Raw genomic sequence first — 19989 nt, 5'->3', positions numbered from 1 at the left:
GAACAACACTCTATTTTGTATTAAATTATTACTTACTTTAAATAAGTAAGTATGGTACCAATATTCTGTTTTAACCGAAGCAAGTATCTAACATGATTACAATTTTAGACTACCAATACACTGCGCCATCTATCAGGCAGTAGCAGCAATAAGAATACCATAGAGTTTGTAATGATCCTATACTCTGTAACTTATCGAGAATATCAAAAGTAACATTTATGTATTGTCTACACGCTCAACATTTTTCTACACTTTTTTTTTACGCTTGCAACACTGTAAGTTAAGTGTCATCGTTGTGAAGGTCGAGACAGCCGATTCAATTTTCAAAATAACGACGAAAATACCGGGCTCAATGCTTTGCCGATATTGATTGTGTCGATAAATATAAATAAAAACAAAGATAATGTATCATTAGTGAATTATAATTACTTAATGTGTTACTTAAATACAAAATGGAGCCATCAAAAGAAGCAATCGCTGTGCGTATCACGCGGTTGAATCGCCAGATACTTGGGAAAGTAACAGGTGGTACTACAAAGTTCAGTAAGAAGACAATAGACCGCGAAGCTCTGCTGGATGCTCTTACAGTTCTATATGATGAGTGCAACGATGATCCAGTCAAGAAGACTGATGATTTGGTCAAAGCCTTTGTCGATAAATGTAAGTTGATATTGGTTCTATAACATCCATCATGACTTTCTCCTACTTTGTTGACTTTATGAAGAGTAATTTTATATAAATATAATAATTTTATATAAATTACATAAATATCTTAAGACTGATTCTTGGACTGCTATTGTATCTGCAGTCCAAGCTATATACTTTTCTGGTATTATTAGGTCATTCAACTTGAAACAAGTTTGGAATTATTCTTTAACATCCTACAGCTGCTCTCCCAAGGACTAGCCGTTAAACTTATTGACGTCATGCAAATAATACTATTTACTATACAAACAACTCCATTTTCATAGAATAAAAACAAAGCAAGAGGAAATTACCCAATATGTTATGAATAATAGTCTGATATGATAAGATATTAACTGAGCAAAAACTATGGAGTTTAAATATGGTTCAATATAAATCGATGCATTAAATTGAGCAGTATTATTTTAATATCATTATATAAGTTCATTTTGAGTCAATGAATTTGAATACATATATTTTTTCTTGCATCAGTATTTCAACTATAGGCAGAGATTCAATAAAATTACTATGCAGAATTCATAAAAACCTGTACAGTATTATGTACATACATACCTCCTGTTATGCTAAAAAATTAAGACAAAGGTGTATGAGGAACACCCACATTTCATTAGTCCTGGCCTATTCCCATCAGATAAGTTTCAAAGTCACAATAGTGGGCTTGACTAGACTAATACTACTATCAAAATATTGTAATAACTCATAAAAAATGTTCTGTAGATCGCAGCACACTGGCAGAGTTGCGCAGGACTAGAGTGTGCATCTCAGACTTTGAAATGCTGCAGACTATTGGCAGAGGACACTTTGGAGAGGTTCATGTAAGTTTACCATTATTATTGTTGACTCATGCACTTAGTAATATTATGTGATAGGTTAATGGTCAAAAGTTCATTTAAAGAAGCATTCGCCACATGAATTTTTGCATTTTTTTACTAAGATTGAATATTTAAATCTTTTGAAATCTTGCTCTTAACTGAATAATTTATTGCTTTAAATATAGGTACTTATATCAGTTTTGTCAACTATACTCCATGGGTGATTAATACTTGTCACTACTTCCTTTGACTACATTGATAATAACATTACATTTGAGTAGGCTATTCAAAAAGAAAACAAATTCATAGTAATATGTTAACTTTATTTTCTTAGTTCTTTGATTTCACTTTAATATACAAAACATATTTCAGATGGTTAGAGAGAAACAAACAGGTGATGTGTATGCATTGAAGACATTACGAAAGGAGCAATCGCGAAAACGCGCTGCTGATGATGAACGCGACGTGCTTGCCACTGCTACAGGACCATGGATACCAAAACTACAGTATGCCTTTCAAGTAAGTACCCTAGTATCCATTAAAACTCAAATTCTCTTATCTGTACTAAATAACAAAATTACGGTAAAATCTCATGTTATCAACAGTGAATGTTTATAGTAGAGACATTTTCTGTATTTTGTGAATAGGAAATAACCAATAGGTAGAAAGTGACATTCTGATTAAAATATGGCTCTATATAAATATTTTGTGTGTATGTTCCCAGGACAGTAACAACTTGTACCTAGTGATGGAGCTGTGTTGCGGCGGCGACCTGGCGGGGCTACTGGCGCGGCGCTCGCACCCGCTGCCGGAGCGCGACGCCGCCTTCTACATCGCCGAAGTGGCGCACGCGCTCAAGGCTCTTCACGGCATGGGATACGTGCACCGTGATGTTAAACCACATAACATATTACTTGATAGGTAATAATTATCATTACTTATGTTACAAATGTTTTTAAGTTGTAATATTATTTGTGTACTGTTTAGCTCAAAGATTATCAAAAGCAATTTTTAAAATAGTTGAGTTTTCAACATTGTGAAGCCTGAAAAAAATGGCCTTCCTACACTCAGTGACAATCATAATACTTATTGTCATCATAATTATACTGATTACAATCGACATCTATGCAAGAGAAGTTAACGTTGCATTAACAATGATGGTCCGTGTTAGATGCGGGCACGTGAAGCTGGGCGACTTCGGTTCTTCGGCGCGCCTGTCGGAGGGCGGGTGCTCGGGCGCGGCGCCGGCCACGGCCGACTACATGGCGCCCGAGCTGCTGGCGGCCGCCGACTGCGCCACGCACACTGTCTGTGTCGCCTACTGCGCCCGACTCGTTACCACTGCCATTGTGGGTTGCTCTCACACGCACGCGCTTACACTACACCCTACACTAACGGAGTTATGCATAGATTAGAAAATAAATTAATATTTTTTTGCAATTTTATCAATGCCTAAAGGATATCCTCTGTTTTGGGAGTACTTTTTTATAGTTTAATTTTCATTATATTAATGTTTTATTTATGTATATAGTTACAATCTCTGCATAATTCCCAGCATTCCAAGTAAACCTAGATCAAAATGTTGATAGCATTGTAGATTAAAATAATGTAGTGAGAGTCGAGACATATTTTTTTATAACATAGCATGGTTTTGGACATGGAATATAGTAATAACGATTGGTATGGTAACAAATATAATTTAAGTTGTAGTCAAAATTAACTTTGAAAACTAACTGAACTCTCGGTAGTAGTTTAGATTGAACATTGTCACTAACATTAGAAAGTTTATAATTTAAATTGGTACTTGGAAAATGAAATTGAAACAAAATATATGTGTAGTAAAAGTTACTTTAGGGTATAATATAGTTCAATTATTATAAAATATGTTTATACGTGTACAGTCATCGTGTGACTACTGGTCGCTCGGCGTGGTCGCATTCGAACTGGTGACTCTACGACGCCCCTTCTCTTCAGGAGATGAAGACTCCATCCCACAGATACTTAGTAATATTCAAAAGTAAGTACTAACATATCATCGATTAATACGTTAATTACGTGTATATACCTGCGCTTTCAAACTCAAACTCAAAGTCTGAGTGAAAATATACTTTATTTTATAAACTTTAACAAGTATTTGAAATCGTCATAATATTTTTTATCTACTTATACTACTTTAATTGTCTTTTTACACTTTGGCTGCCACCAACACAATTAGTGGGTGTCTGAACTCATTAAGTGAGTTGCTGGTAGCGTTATAAGTGTTCACTAATAATAATGGTTTGTGTATATGAAGGTACGAGCGCGACTCGACCCCCGAGCTGCCATGGGACGAGCCGCCCGCCAGTCCGTCCCGCGAGTGGCGCGCTCTGGTGGCGGGGCTGCTGCGTGTGATCCCGTCACGTCGCTACTCATATCTTGACACGCTGCAACATGCCGCTTTGTCTCATCTACCCGCACATAATATACGCGATCAGGTAATAATGTCACTAAAGTTCAGTATAAAGCTTTATATATAGTTAGCGCACCACTCGTTCTAGCACCCGCATCTAGCGTAGCCATTTCAATGAATGCGTACCCAGGAACCCTAGTTTGTTGCTGCGGTCTTCAGCAACTGCAGGAACATACTAGTGTTCCTGTGGACCTGTCCAGCAGTAACCGACTACATATATATTTGAATGCTTAGTCTTAATAAGACAAAGCTTTAATTTTATTTGTCACCTGTCTATACCGTTTTACTCTTAGGTGTCTAGCAGTATTTTATTAGCATTTTAGTTTCAAAGATGTTTTAACCCATGAATGTCCTTTCAGGCTCCACCTTGGGTACCCTGTATTCGCGGTTCAGAGGATGCATCCTTCTTCAGCCCGCCAGCGCGGGGACCGGCGCCACCCAGCGCCGCGCCATTTCGAACGAGACCACCTTTTGCTGGACAACTACCATTTGTCGGTGAGTCTTGTATTTCGACTCTAGTTTATTTTGTGTATGGGTGACTATCTTTTATTGTAATAAAAAGGTGAAATATGTATTATGCAACTTCAAAATAATGATTTATATTTATGTGTTTAGGTTATTCTTACGTGGCCCCAGAGGACAACGAGGACCACAGCGGCGGATTTAACGCGTCGCATGACTGTACTGCAATGATTTATATTTATGTGTTTAGGTTATTCTTACGTGGCCCCAGAGGACAACGAGGACCACAGCGGCGGATTTAACGCGTCGCATGACTGTACTGCCATTGATCTTGCCACTTTCAAGTAAGTTAATTTACCAACTAACAAATAATATTGATCTGTGCATCTCCACAGCTTTAAGGCTATTTGTGTGTCTTTTTCTAGTATAATTTCAAGTGAAAGTTAAGTCTACTTGGTTTCATCGTCATTAACTTTTGCATGCATTATTATTCATATTGGATTGCCAGATGTTTCGGTCGAAATACATTTTATATCATTTTTGTATAGTAAATCGTGTTCAACTTAACTCACACCAAGATAAACTACTCCAACGATACTCTCAAAGTAATTCCTTGTTCTTGTTTGTAATGTAGATCAGCGGAGAAGCTAGCAGCGATGCGTAGTCGTGAGATCGCAGCGTTACAGACGAAGCTGGCGGAGACGGAGGCGCTGGTGAGCACCAGCGTGGAGCGCACCCGGCATGAGGCCGACGCCGAGACGGAGAGGCTGAGGGTGCGGCTGCAGGCCGAGATCACCGCGCTCACACTACAGAACAAGTATGTATCGTTTTTTATTTAACATGCGGTATTTTTCCAGTGATGAAGAATTCTTGAAGCTTTTGAAGCCTTGGTTAAAAAAAATTGGAAATACAAATAATACCTATATAGAATTGTTCAATAATAGTCTTTATCCTGATGACAGACGATTAGAACGCCAAGTAGAGGTAGAAAAAGAAGAACGGATGGCATTACAGCGGACCAACCAGGAGTTAACATCTGGTATCGCAGAGCGGAACAGTGCAGAAGTGCGCAACGCTAAAGCCGCGGCGGCCTCCCTGCGGACCGAGAGAGACACGTTGAGGGACGACCTGAGGCGACTGCAAGCTAAATGTGACAGTCTACAGTCGGATTGCAGCAGAGCGCTGGCTGAAGCTGACTCGGCTAAGGCGCAACAGCAACATTATAAGGTGACTATTTCATGCCTTTTCCGCTTCTTTAGTTTGACTTGTACAATTTGTTATTGAATTAAAATTATATATTTATTATATAAAAAAATCTTACATCTAATACATTACAATAGGTGACCTTATCGTACAGGGGCAATGTATGACAACTTTAGAAAAAAAAAACGCAAAGGGCAGGGCGCAAAACAAATAGGGATAAGTCCTTTAGACTGGCTTAGTTTACTAGTGGTTAAGGACAACCAACGGTTTTTACTAAGTGATGAAACATTTTAGAGAAATAATCAATTCTTATATGAACTTATAAATCCTCCCTCATGAAAATGGCGTCATTTTGAGTGTCACATTTGTGGTAAAACAGGACATAGTAAGTGAAGTACAGGAGCTGCGCCACAGACGGCTGACGGAGATGAACGTGCGGCCCATCGTGAGTGCACTAGTGCGAGTAGAGCTAGAATATGTACTAGGTGTACTTGTTAGTATTGTAATATGTAAACTATAGAGTTTCATGTACCTGCATGTCTATGTTGTAGATCAGGGGTTCCCAACCTTTTCTTAGTCCGGGACCACTTTTACATTATTCTTGTTAGCAGGGACCACTATGTAAGTACGAGTAGTAGTAGTAGTATATTAAAAATAAAGTGTAATAATCAACCTGAATATTTTTAAATCATTTAACCATATTTTGCCTTCCACGGACCACTGGTGGTCCGCGGACCACTGGTTGGGAACCACTGTTGTAGATGTAATATTATGTGTAACTATAATAACTAACTGGTTTACTTATAAATGTCGCGTAAGCTTGGATTTGTTATACTGTCTTTAACACTCTTTCAAAAACCGTGACAAGCCATGTTAGTTAATTCTTGCTTAAACCATGTTTATAAGTAAAGTGGTTTATGTTAATGTATAATAGATTAAAAACTAATAATGTGTTGTCCCTCTATGTAGGTATTTAGTTGTATAACAGGCATGTGGAATTGAACATTTCATGTCATATTTAGTTTAACATATTATGTGATTTAAAAAAACTCGTACTATCATAAGTAGATAATATGTAATTATATTGATTATAGCGACGAATAAGACTCTTCTATATGTCTGTATTTTATCCTAACCGTTTATTATAGGACACCATAGCGAAGGAGCGCGCTATCCGTCGTCAAACGCTGAGTGGTGGCGAGGCTGAGAGTCGGGAGGCCGCATCACGCATCGCCGCGGCCGAAGCCAACGCCGCGCGGGAACTGCGCGCCAGACAACAGCTTGAGAACAAACTGACTAAGCTTGAGGAGGAGAACAAAATGATAAGAGACGAAATGGAAGATGTTAAGAAACAATTGACACAAACACAGGTAAAATAATTATTGTATTTAAACCATGAAATATTGGCATAATTCACAATTCCGAAGTCATTGAGCTGTGATAAGTTTTTATTTTAATTTTGTGATAAGTTGCTGTATTATTAATATTAAGTTGTTCTTGAATAGGGACGACTCGGTGAGAAGAACCGCGCGGCGACCACATCATCAGAACAGCTTAAAGAGTTACAAGTACAACTGGCGCAAGAACGAGTGCGCGCGTCGACACTGCTCGCTCAAGTACAGGTTGGTTCGAAACTTAATAGTAACAACTAGGTAATTGAAAATGACTGTTCTGAGCGAATTTTTGGATTAAAGTCACATTTGGTCAATATCGTTTTCTACTAAGCTGCTTAGTTTCATTTAAATTGGCCGCTGTGACCGAATAATTGTTAAGAAATATATGTGATTATGATATTGTTGTTTGTGTGTGCAGGAGCTGGAGCGCGGCGTGGAGGAGTCTGTCCGGCGCGAGGCGGCGCTGGAGGAGCAGTGCTCCCGCACCGAGGCGCGCCTCAACGAGCGCCTCGCCGCCGCCGAGCAGCGGGCCTCCAGCGCACTGCACGAAGATGCCAGGCATAGGGAGAAAGTAAGTACTGTGACAATATCATTCAAGTTACGCTATTTGCACATTGCAATTACATTCGTGCGTTTTACTTGTAGTTTTAAATAAAGAAGTACAAGTTTTGTAGTGCTTACACAAAATAAAATTAGTTACGTCTTATAAATCTGATCAAAAAATGTATCGAACGAGACTGTAGTGGGTAGAATCTTTTGTAAATAGAGGCCGTGTTTTTTTGGTAGTTTAAGGCTTACATATTATTATGTTAACCTGCAGGTAAACACGTTAGAACAGCTAGTTCGTCAACTAGAACGCGAAGTGAGCGCCTTAGAGAAGCGCTCGTGCATGACATGCGCATCAAACGCGGCCCAGCCGGAGAGCGAACAGAACCCGAGGTCACACAACTCGTCCTTCCACGACGCGGTGAGCGCACCGGGCAGCAGCAGAGATGTGAAGAACGCTCACAGTGACACCGAGAGTGTGGGCGACGCTCATGTACAGCAGGCACAGGCGCAACTTGCCTTGTTGAAGGAACAGTTGGAAAGAGCTGAAACACAGCTACAGGTGAGCTATCTAGTTTTTAATTTATAACTTGCTTCTATTCGCAACTTTAGCCGCGTGAAAAGATTTTCCGAGGTGAATGGTATTCTGTGTTAGTTTTCGTTTTAAACAATCCGTGGACCAGATTTCAAACTCGTGCAGTGGTGGCGTCATTGTGTAAAAGTAATTGAATTTGAAATAAATTTTGATTCTCCTCCGTGCATTTGTTCTTGAAATATTTAGTTAATCTTTCCCAATATATTTCCTTATCTTGTTGTAAAAGTTTTTAACAGGGTGTCAAATTATGTTGTTTTTTTATGTGCAATGTCGAAGTGTAACGTGACAGTAATATTATTTTCCTTTTTGTATCAGGCGCGTGCTGAAGAAATCGCTACATTGCGCCAAGAAGCGCGAGCAGCTAACTTAGGGAAATGGCGAAAGGTAAGACAACACTATTTTTACTTATACCAAGCCTCGAAGAATCTTAAGTGAAAGTTTTCCACTTATAACTAAACCTCCTCTTTACTGACTTTACATCTCCAGTTAGAATAAAAAGCATGTATTGGGAGCTGCTTTACATCGTTAATGCAATGAGTACGATTGGAACCTGAGCTCTCGTGATCTCATGAGTTAAATTCACTAATACTTAACCACCAACCTAAATATTTATAACATAAAAATTTACTTGCCCAGGAGCGTGAATACAACGAACTATCAGTCGAAGCGAAATCCACGGCTCGCGATCTCAAACGCGCGGAAGAGCGTTTAACAGCCGCGGTTGAAGCTCGCAAGGCGGCCGAGAAGAAGGCTGGTGAACTACAGACAGAACTGGCCACACTACGACCCCAGTACGAACATGCGAGCAAGGAGATCGACACACTCAAACAACAGCTTGAGAAATTGCAGAAAGCACATGAAGTTGTACAAGCTGAAGTTGACAGGTATGTTATTGTGTACATATTAGGTCGGGGAAAAAGTCTTTTCGCATAATAAAATCTCTTTGGCTTCAATCACAAATAAGTACACGGTTCATTAGGTTTCTCTCAGTGAGCTTGTGAGGTACCCAAATATCGAGCCTTTTTGTGTAAAGAAAAGATTTTATTACAAGTCCATACATACTATAATGCGAAAAGACTTTTTCCTTGACCTATTATTTTGTTAGCTTTATCTGATCGTTGGTAGTGTATACTACTGCTGATATCGAGGTTTTGGATTCCATTTTTGGGTTGGTCGAAGTGCTGCCGGGACTGCCTTTGGCACGTTACCCCGTGTATACTCGTCCGGTATATGGCAAAAGGCTCGCCTCCTACTATATGGTACTAAATGACGAATTTCGGACACCCCTGCTTATATCTTCGGGTGTAACCGCTGCGATGTTATGTATTTTATGACAACAAAAAAATCTAAGTAATGTAGGAAGTTAAATTTAACTGAAGGTTGTGTTAATCTTAAACGTGTAAGATCCATATTTATCGACAAGATTTTATCTTTTAAAGATAAACCAAGAATTTTGCTACTACATGTTCTCATCTGCTGCAACATTACGAATTAAACGTTCCTTATATCGCCGCCTGGTTTCCAAATTGCATTTCTTTATAAGCTATCCTAACACTTTCACATCTCAGTCCTGTGTTTAACTATGTAGGATGGTGACCTTTATTTTAGGGCTACTCTATAAATATCTTAATGTGATAAAATGCTGATAAGATTATGTCAATCATAAGAACGCAGAGTGTATTATTGACAGTATAATAACAAATTCGCAATGGATACCACTATGTGACATGGCTTCCAAATTGTTTAAACAAAGGTATTGAGAATTTGTAAAATAATAAATGTGCTGTGCTGTGTACAAATGTAATAATGCAAAATACACCTTTTACTTAAACAATTAAAGATCATAATAGATACAATAATATACGTTTAGTAAAATAAGTATTTGTTCTGACGATTTTTTGCAGTATAATGAAAGAGCATTAATGTATTAATATAGATTACTTCTTAAAATGAAAACAAACGCTTTTTTGTTGTTGATTAAATAGGTTTTAAATAAGAGTTATTTTATTACAAGGGAGGAAAGTAATCGATATTAAAAACAATCGTTATTGCACGTTTGTACCAAATCTCGCGATGCAAAATAAATAAATCTTTATCCGAATTAGTTACCATAAAATTAAATTTGTTCTAGATCTCGCAACGACATCCGCAAGTTGAAGAGCGAGCTGCTGTACAGTGAGAAGCGACGGCTCCACGCCGAGGAACAAGAAGAGCTCTCCAGCCGGGAGCGAGCGCAGCTGCGCGACGAGCTGCACCAGGTGCGAAGACAGAACACTGAACTTATACAGGTAAGCATCACTTGCGTTTATTACTTCACACTTTTTTTGACTAAGTATCGGTTATCTGAATGAATTTCTGACGGTGGTTTTTTTATACACTTGTTTTAGGTTTTTGTTTTGTGTTCAATTTATTGAATAGATTATCCGTCACTTGTAAACCGTAAAACTGGACCTTACAATTGTTTTCTTGCATTTCATTTTATGTTATTGCTTAAGATTTTTAACAATATTTTTTTCAAATATTTGTTTAGATTGAAGTGCTGGTTTTAAAATAAATAAAGTGTAACGTGTTAATAGAGCACGACAGTATGTCTTGCCGAAAATCACCGTTTGTGAAAACTTCGTTTTTCATTTGCAAGACATGTGATGATTGTAAACTTTCTTTGTTTGAATTCCATACAAATCTTCACATTAGGTTGTTTTTAACTAAAATTTGGTTCCTTGCAAGAACCTTACGTCACTGTGGACGTTATTTGTGCATTGTGATCATATTTTGTGGATTTCATAACTGTCTAAATAAAATTGCGAACAGTAGGTAAGAATGCATTGTAAAACATGCGTCCATCAAAATAATAGCAATGAGTTATGATCAACAGCTATGTTGTCATAGAGGTATGTTTATTGTGATCGTTGTGTCCAAACTGTGGTGTTTGTTGACAATACCTAGCCCTTTGTGTAAACAGTATTGTATGCAGTGTCGATCAAACCATCCACCACTGAGAGTCGCGCGGCCGTGCGTGACACACGTTCATACGATCATTAGTTAAACGATTAGTTGTATTAATCGTTATAAATTATTGTGTAAAGTGCAGTGCAAATTGTAGGCAGTTGCGTTGTTGAGTATTATATAACCAGTCGTGTGAAGAATTAAATAACCACATGAAAAACATCTTGAAGCTATTTAGCATTTGTGAAATCTATCAAATCATATCGAGTGCCGTATTCAATCGTCTAGAGGCGATATATTAGTGGGTGCAAGAGAATACCTGGTTTAAATCGACAAAGAGGCAAGAGCTCGTGGCCATGGAGGCAGTGGGGCGCTCGAAGCGCAAGTCGATCGAGAAGCCGCCCATCCGGCCCAAGCCGCTGTTCCTGCGCGGGCTGGCGGCGGGCGGCGCGCGGCGCGGGCGCGAGGCGTGGTGGGCGCGGCGCGTGCGCGTGGCGCTGGCGGCCGACCTGCTGCACGGCCGCTGCCGCACCGCCGACAGCGCCATCGCCGCCATCAACAACACCTTCCAGGCGGTACGCCGCCTCGCATACCCACCCGTGGCTCCTTCGATCTTGTCTGATACTCTATTACTGTGTTCTATTAAATGAAACGACACTGTCGTCGTTCAGCATACGAATGCGATGTTGACGTTCGTAGATTTTTCTATTTAATTCGCACTCGACGGTGCGCTGGACCTACCGTTTCAGCGTGCAAGACGGGAAGTTTTGCTATTCAGCATCGCGCCTGATCTATACGTTATTTTAGAACACAAACCTCAATCTATACTGCACAAATCAAAATTTAAATATTAGAAATGATTTGTATCATGATAAAATGTGATATATTTTGTTACAGAACAACAAGGCGCTCCAGGAGGCGTGCAGCATGCTCGAGGAGCAGCTCACCGACCTGGAGAAATTGGCTGACATCCATGAACTCAAGAACAAAGACCTCGAGGTATGTTTATAGCCATCATAATACTATTATAAATGCAAGTCTGTCTCTTACGCGTACAAAGCCAAACAACTGTACCAATCTTGGTGAAACTTTACTTTAATTAAACTTAGGGAACTAAATTCCTGAAAACTCTAGGAACTAGAAAGAGGACGAAAATTTTTAGATGAGCAGTCGCTCGGTCAGTAATAAAGACATTCATCATAATAACGTATATTTTCTGATTCAACCGTGAAGAAGGGTTTGTTATTTAATATATGAAAGAAAACAAAACAATTACAGTTAGCAGCTCTAAAGTGAGTCTATTGTGTTATTGTTTATTGGTACTAACAATCTGAAGCAAATTGTTCATTGTAAACAGCGTGACAAAGACACACGTGTATTGACAACATGTGTCAACAATGACGAGGTGCTACAGACGTGGTCATCATGACGCTAACACAATGCGCTAACGATGTGGGTTCAATCCCCACAAGGTACAAATATTTATGTGATTTACAAAATTAAATTTGATTGTCTTAGTCTGGTTATATTTTGCATCCAATGTTTATGTGTAGGCAAAAATCTCCAGGATACAAGATATTATTTTAGTGTAAGACAAAAAAAAGATTTATATAGATAAAACCATAGCCAGTATGATCAGCGTCGAAACATCAATCAATGAAACAAAGATACAAAAAAAGGGGTATCGCGTTAATTCGCGCACAAGATGGTAACGTATGGTGTTGTTGGCAGTGTCAGCTGCAGGGCGTGCGCTCGGAGCTGGAGGCGTGTCGCTCGCGGCTGTCGGAGGCGGAGCGGCAGGCCTGCGAGCGCGGCGCCGCCGCCAGCCACGCCGCGCTGCAGCACGACGAGGCGCGCGACCAGGCACGACACGCTCACTGTGAATTACAACTGTTGCGGGTATGTGCACTAACTCACCACTCACCGCACACATACTTGTGTACGTTTTGATAATAATGCATGCTTTTGTAAACTAAACACTACCTTAGTAACATTGAATAGAACTAGCACCCTTAGCATTATTATTTGTGTGTCACTCAATACTATCTGTGTAACTGTGTAGATCACATTTCTGATTGAAAGGGTATAAGTTAATTTCCAATGTGTTTTATTATGTGTTTATTTTTGCTCACACGCTAAATGCGAATAGTGTTACCACATTAATCTGTTACCCGTCTTTCAATTGTATATATCGGTACCAGTGTGAATGAGTAGACATCGATCGATAACGATAGTCATGACTGAATTTATAATTGCTCTTTGGTTTCTATCACCGATTGATTTGGTAACGCTGTTTATCGGTGCGCGGCTAAACGAGCACGTCGTTACTGTGTAGGAGCGACTAGAGACGCGCGAGACCCGCGTGGCCGAGCTGGAGGCACGCGCGGCCGCGCTGGAGAGTGAGCGGGCGGCGGGGGCTGCGGCACTCAGCAGCGCCGCGCGGAGAGTTCGGGACCTGCAGGAGGAGTGCGCCACACTGCGGACCCGCGCCCACCAGCACCACGCGCACGCGCTGCAGCTGCAGGCCAGCCTCGCTGATGCACAGGTACGAGCTGCAGGAGGAGTGCGCCACACTGCGGACCCGCGCCCACCAGCACCACGCGCACGCGCTGCAGCTGCAGGCCAGCCTCGCTGATGCACAGGTACGAGCTGCAGGAGGAGTGCGCCACACTGCGGACCCGCGCCCACCAGCACCACGCGCACGCGCTGCAGCTGCAGGCCAGCCTCGCTGATGCACAGGTACGAGCTGCAGGAGGAGTGCGCCACACTGCGGACCCGCGCCCACCAGCACCACGCGCACGCGCTGCAGCTGCAGGCCAGCCTCGCTGATGCACAGGTACGAGCTGCAGGAGGAGTGCGCCACACTGCGGACCCGCGCCCACCAGCACCACGCGCACGCGCTGCAGCTGCAGGCCAGCCTCGCTGATGCACAGGTACGAGCTGCAGGAGGAGTGCGCCACACTGCGGACCCGCGCCCACCAGCACCACGCGCACGCGCTGCAGCTGCAGGCCAGCCTCGCTGATGCACAGGTACGAGCTGCAGGAGGAGTGCGCCACACTGCGGACCCGCGCCCACCAGCACCACGCGCTCGCGCTGCAGCTGCAGGCCAGCCTCGCTGATGCACAGGTACGAGCTGCAGGAGGAGTGCGCCACACTGCGGACCCGCGCCCACCAGCACCACGCGCACGCGCTGCAGCTGCAGGCCAGCCTCGCTGATGCACAGGTACGAGCTGCAGGAGGAGTGCGCCACACTGCGGACCCGCGCCCACCAGCACCACGCGCACGCGCTGCAGCTGCAGGCCAGCCTCGCTGATGCACAGGTACGAGCTGCAGGAGGAGTGCGCCACACTGCGGACCCGCGCCCACCAGCACCACGCGCACGCGCTGCAGCTGCAGGCCAGCCTCGCTGATGCACAGGTACGAGCTGCAGGAGGAGTGCGCCACACTGCGGACCCGCGCCCACCAGCACCACGCGCACGCGCTGCAGCTGCAGGCCAGCCTCGCTGATGCACAGGTACGAGCTGCAGGAGGAGTGCGCCACACTGCGGACCCGCGCCCACCAGCACCACGCGCACGCGCTGCAGCTGCAGGCCAGCCTCGCTGATGCACAGGTACGAGCTGCAGGAGGAGTGCGCCACACTGCGGACCCGCGCCCACCAGCACCACGCGCACGCGCTGCAGCTGCAGGCCAGCCTCGCTGATGCACAAACAGAAAATTTCTATAAATGAACATTCTGACAGTAATTTTAATTTGATTAAAAAATTATTGGCGTCGTCAAATACATAAACTGGTACATTGAGTAGCGAAATCCTAGTGACCTGTTTTATGTAAACTGTTCCTTCGTCGCTAAAAGTCTTTGTACTAATAATTTTTAGAGTGTTAGTAAATACTCACGTACTTTGTGCACTACCCAGGAGGAGCTGTCGGCGGCGCGCGAGGCGGCGGAGGCGGCGGCGGCGTGGTGGCGCACGCGCGAGACCAAGGCCGACGCCACGCTGCGGCAACAGGCCAAGCTCATCGACTTCCTGCAGGTACACCTTTCACCGATTTCTTCTTACTGGATATTCCCCTACAATAAAAAAAAAACAATAAAACTACTAACACAAGTTGCTAACAGTAAAAAAGAAATGCATTTTGGTACAAGTTTAGATGTAAAAGAAAATCTGGATCTACTTACTTTTATTAGTGTAATGCGATGATTTGACATGGATGAAACAGCAAATGTTCTTAATTTTGTTTTCATTTTCAGGCTAAGGTAGAAGAAGCAGGTCGTAAGAAATGTTCCCTGAGCAACAAACTGTTTGGTCGATCTGGACGTAGACCCGCTGCCTCGCCACCACTCAGGAGAGCTAATAGGTACGTAAGATATTACAAAAAGACATAAACTATATACTGTTTTTTACGTCTATATCAATAAAGTAGTTGATATAATAATGTGCGATTAAGTAATGTGATCGAAAGAAACGTTGCTATTTAAATCCTTTATTAAAATACCTAATTCATATATTTTTGTAAACAGGGAACTACGTGAAGAAGTTGAAAGATTACGTGCTAAATTGGCAGCGTGCAATGCTGGAGGTGACGCTGAGTAAGTCATATTTTTCACTAGAAGATTCTTATAAAAGCTGTTTATTACCACAAAAGCTCAAATTTCTACTATTTTTCTTTCAGCTTGCCACCCACACCAAGGAGACCAAAACCAAAGCCAACGATGAATGGGTAAGTATAACTAAAACTGTAAATTAAGGCATTGTGGGAAATGTGTTGATTTTAATGTTTATTTCCAGATCTAAGAAAAACATGGACACGCCTGATTCTCAAGAGAGAACGGTGCTGATTGTCTGGTAAGAAACTTATTTTATATTTGAAGGCAGTGGAACTACAAAAATACAAATTATTTTCTACATATCCTATATTTTTTGTTATTGTAGGCCGGATGATACTAGAGAGCGTATGCGCGCGCAGTGTGTGGATGAGACGTTGGTACTGACGAGCGGCGACCGTGAGCTGCGCGGACGTCTGCTGTCCGCCGACGTCAACAACTTGCCACATAACGAAGCTAACAGGGCTTTTGCGGTGAGACTTTATAATGGGATATAGAGACTATTTACTTTGTTTTGTAATTCTTTTAAACATTCAAGAGGTCAACGTTATTAAACGATTTCGTGGTTAACTGGGTATCTCTGCTGTATTTTTTTGTAACTAAGTCGTAACGAAACATGTATGAAATTTATTTTACCTCCCCAATTGTAGATAAGGCTGGACAAGTCAGACAAGGGGTCGGCGGCGGCGGTGGTGTGCAGCAGTATCTCGGAGCGCGCTCACTGGGTGTCGGCGCTGTGCGCGGCGCCCGGCCCGCGCCCGCCGCCCGGCTACGAGCCCTGCCTGCTGGCCGCCGCGCGGGCCCCGCCGCAGACCGCGCTCTACGTGGCGCCCAACGCCATCGCCGTCGGTGAGTGTGCGGCGCCTGGAATTAAACATATTTAATGTGACTCTGTACTCAACTTATCGCTGTTCGCGGTTCGTCAGGTTGCTCGGACGGGCTGTACTCGCTGCGCGGCGCCGTGCGGCTGGAGTGGGAGGCGGAGGGCGGGGGCGGGCGCGGCGGCGGCGGGGTGGCGGGCGCGTGCGCGGCGGGCGGTCGCGCGCTGCTGCTGTGGCGCGGCGCGCTGGTGCACGCGGGCGTGCTGGCGCTGGGCTCGGCGCTGCGCCGCGCCGCCTCGCTGCGGCCCGCGCTGCACGTGGCGCCCGTGCGCCTGCCCGAACATGCCGCGCCATATCTCATGAAGGTACGAAGCTTTTTTTACCTCCTACCATTTAAACTTTCAAACGTTAGTTTAACATTACGATCGCACGCATGATCTGAATTATCGTTTTATTAATTATGTAATATATATACATTTTCCAGGCCCTCATTGGAAACGTGACGGATGGACCCTGTGTTGTGATCGCGAGCGGCCGACGAGTATTCCTGCTTCGATTCGACGCCGCGACCTCAGACTTCAAAGTGTCGCGCTCCCTCACGGTGGATCGCGCTCCCAACTCTCTGTTACTCACCAATAAATACTTGTATATAGCCGGCGAGAAACCTCTGAAGGTGAACCTTCCGTCGGGCGCTTTGGAAGCGTTCGGCATGGACGAGCCGACCATAGCCGCGGCCGCTAAGAAACATTCACCGCCCAGGGCTTTCCTCCTCATTCGAGCTAATCCTATGGAGATACTTCTATGCTACTCCGAGTGCGGTATATTTGTCGACGAAAATGGTAAACGTACCCGCAACGAAGATCCGAAGTGGAGTTCCGCTGTGTACGGCTGGGAGTACGTGAAACCGTTCTTGTACGTTGTAGGAGATGACAAGATAACAATAGTTTACTTGAATGACGAAGCGTACAGGGCCCCGCCGTGTACCTGTGACACTACTTCCCTCGCATCGTCCAATTCAGACTGTTATTTACCTGAAATATTTACTGTAAAATTAAGGGAACCGTTGCTATTGGGAGCTGCGCCGAACGGTATAATCGTACGCTCGAGGACTGACGAAGGGTATAACATCTCGATTATAGAAGGGATGGCGGCGTTCAGGAGCACTGGAGCGTCTGTCGAATCCTTAGCCACTATTTCAGACACCCGCGGGTCCTCGACTGACTTAGCTCAGTCTATGAGTGATTTCTCGCCGGGTACGCAAGATGTTTCGAATGAAAGCGTCGAAGTCACAACGGGCTTCTTAGCAGATATCAGAAACCGCGCACGACAACTAAGAAACAAGCACCGCAAAGAGCCTTCACCTGATGATGTTATCAAGGAAATATTGACGACTGAGGTCGATTTAAAACGAACCACTAACGGTAGAAAGTCACCCGCCACTATCTCGGAGTTCGATTCTGACTCTGATTCAGTAGAAAGTGAAGATAATAATAAGGATCATCAAGTGAACCGCGCCGCGGACCTCTGCGCAGAGATGTTCACGAGACAGGTGCGCTTCCAGTGATATTGATATTGCCATTCAACTCCAGAGAGTGATGAGTCTGATTATACAACCGTATATCGATATATAGAGCTTGTATGATACAGGAGACATTGCTATGTACCTGAGAGAGCTTAGAAGTGAGTCAACGTGTAGGTCGAATATTTTTAAAGTATTTCTTAATAATTTTAGGGAGTAATAAGTTTGATAGGTAATGTTATTTATACCGAACCAAGATAGGTATTAACTGTAATGATATTAGATATTAATTATGGCATACTGGGCGTATGTTCGTCATTATTTATTACGTATTTAACTCATTTGTTATGTAAGTTTCACATTGTGGTTTTGATTGATAAAACTTTAATTGTAATAATATGATTTCGTAGGATTTTTAATGTAAAGATAAAAACGTTTTATAATTCCTACTGCGTTGTCTACTTATTTTTACTGTGATTTTATAATTGACTTAATTTCCATTTAGATTAGTTTTAATGTAAGTGAACTTTGTTTACGTTCTTTGACGTGTTAAAATATATATTTTTTAAAATAAACCTGATTTTCATTTATTTAAACTGCTCCTTACTACTAATACATTAATATTGAACGTACCTACTTCAAATATAAAGTAAAAGAATTGCTAAACGAATCTTAAATGCGAGGAGAATTTAAAGGTTACGATACTTTAGATAGTTACGACAGTTTTTCTGTAATAATGTTGGGTTGGTCCAAGTGCATCCGCACCATTAGGCCTCCTCATGGTATAGGCTAGGAGAAAGAAGCAGTAACAATGTGCCATCTAAGGTCCAACGCAAAACAGCAGAGGCGTGGCAAGACACTGTGAAATAAACCAATTTAAAATATAAGGTATATTTTCTCTCAACTCCTATGACATATGGTTTAAAAGATGGCACCGTAACGACACCGGCCGCTCCGCGTGCTTGTTTCGTGTTATTTGATGTAGCAGCGCTGTTTGAGGCGGGTAGCCGTCGCAGGCGACGCGGGTGACGGGACATCACCGCATGCATGCGCCACGGAGCATAATCCATAGTTATCGACTGTATACCTACGCAATCGACATTATATTGGCGGCGCGGCGCTGTGATAGACGGGGGACGGTCGCGGGCGCACGGCGCGGACGTCCGCGGCGGGCATCCACTACGGTCACCCGCTTAACGCAGCGAATGCCCTTAGGCGTGCCGTTTTAATCCTATTTCATATACGTTAAGGTTTATTTTAAATTGATTTATTATTCGTTCTTTGCCGCGCCTCCGCCAGTTTGCATTGGACCTTAGATGGCACATTGTTACTGCTTCTTCCTCATAACTTATAACGTTTTCATAAGGAATTCGTTTCGGGACTAATCGCACGATTTAACCCTTTTAAATATAATATGCGTCGCGCTATCAATCGGTGCATTCGACATAATAATATTAATAAAACCGTATCACGTTAGAGCGGAACCGAAGTAGGTATGTTTTTTTCCAAATACCTTCTCATGACCAATCTGTCGAATTTTGCGTCGTGGCGGGCACAAATCGCATGTGTAGGACATTACAGTTACTTGTAACACGTTTACAAAGATAAAAATTACTTACTGATAACACCGCACTGCACTCCATGTAGGTCTCAGTTCACTCACCACACTATTCACAATGTACCGACAATCTCGCATTAAATATTGTCTAAGGAGACGAACGCTCGAGACTCGTAAAATTTCATCAGAGTGTGGAATGTCCTTGCGCGGGTTGATACACACTCCCGATGGTACTAACTAAGTCACGACACCTCACAAGAAGCTTGAAGCAATTCTCGTTGTTTTTTTTTTAAACTAAACTCAGGCCCGAAACGGTTTGCAAATACAACTTTTAAAACTATTGCGGGTCTATACACAATACTAAATTAGTCAAC

The 19989-nt window shown here is 42.9% G+C and overlaps 1 protein-coding gene across 4 annotated transcripts; it reads left to right on the top strand.

Annotated features, from left to right (window-relative positions):
* The first annotated feature begins 307 nt into the window (after positions 1 to 307).
* Positions 308 to 18623, top strand: LOC142981496 (uncharacterized). 4 transcript variants are annotated; one of them, XM_076127456.1, is made up of 31 exons: positions 308 to 660; positions 1423 to 1520; positions 1890 to 2036; positions 2242 to 2438; positions 2689 to 2824; positions 3419 to 3534; positions 3811 to 3991; positions 4326 to 4461; positions 4679 to 4772; positions 5063 to 5245; positions 5391 to 5655; positions 6011 to 6124; positions 6780 to 7001; positions 7137 to 7253; positions 7444 to 7596; positions 7846 to 8133; positions 8482 to 8550; positions 8803 to 9050; positions 10298 to 10454; positions 12010 to 12111; positions 12844 to 13011; positions 13448 to 13657; positions 15029 to 15145; positions 15364 to 15470; positions 15634 to 15702; positions 15786 to 15833; positions 15902 to 15958; positions 16046 to 16190; positions 16368 to 16566; positions 16644 to 16903; positions 17023 to 18623. In XM_076127456.1, the coding sequence occupies exons 1-31, from the start codon at positions 453 to 455 to the stop codon at positions 18100 to 18102; spliced, it is 5691 nt and encodes a 1896-aa protein (XP_075983571.1). In that variant the 5' UTR covers positions 308 to 452; the 3' UTR covers positions 18103 to 18623. The 4 variants fall into 4 exon arrangements, with proteins under 4 accessions (XP_075983571.1, XP_075983572.1, XP_075983570.1 ...); XM_076127457.1 differs by having other exon boundaries at positions 2689 to 2866; positions 6011 to 6076; XM_076127455.1 differs by having other exon boundaries at positions 2689 to 2866.
* Positions 18624 to 19989: the final 1366 nt, after the last annotated feature.

Source organism: Anticarsia gemmatalis, chromosome 20, assembly GCF_050436995.1.
Source record: "Anticarsia gemmatalis isolate Benzon Research Colony breed Stoneville strain chromosome 20, ilAntGemm2 primary, whole genome shotgun sequence".
Classification (NCBI taxonomy): domain Eukaryota; kingdom Metazoa; phylum Arthropoda; class Insecta; order Lepidoptera; family Erebidae; genus Anticarsia; species Anticarsia gemmatalis.
The sequence above is the reverse complement of the archived record's forward strand: the minus strand, read 5'-3'. Positions and strand labels throughout refer to the sequence as shown.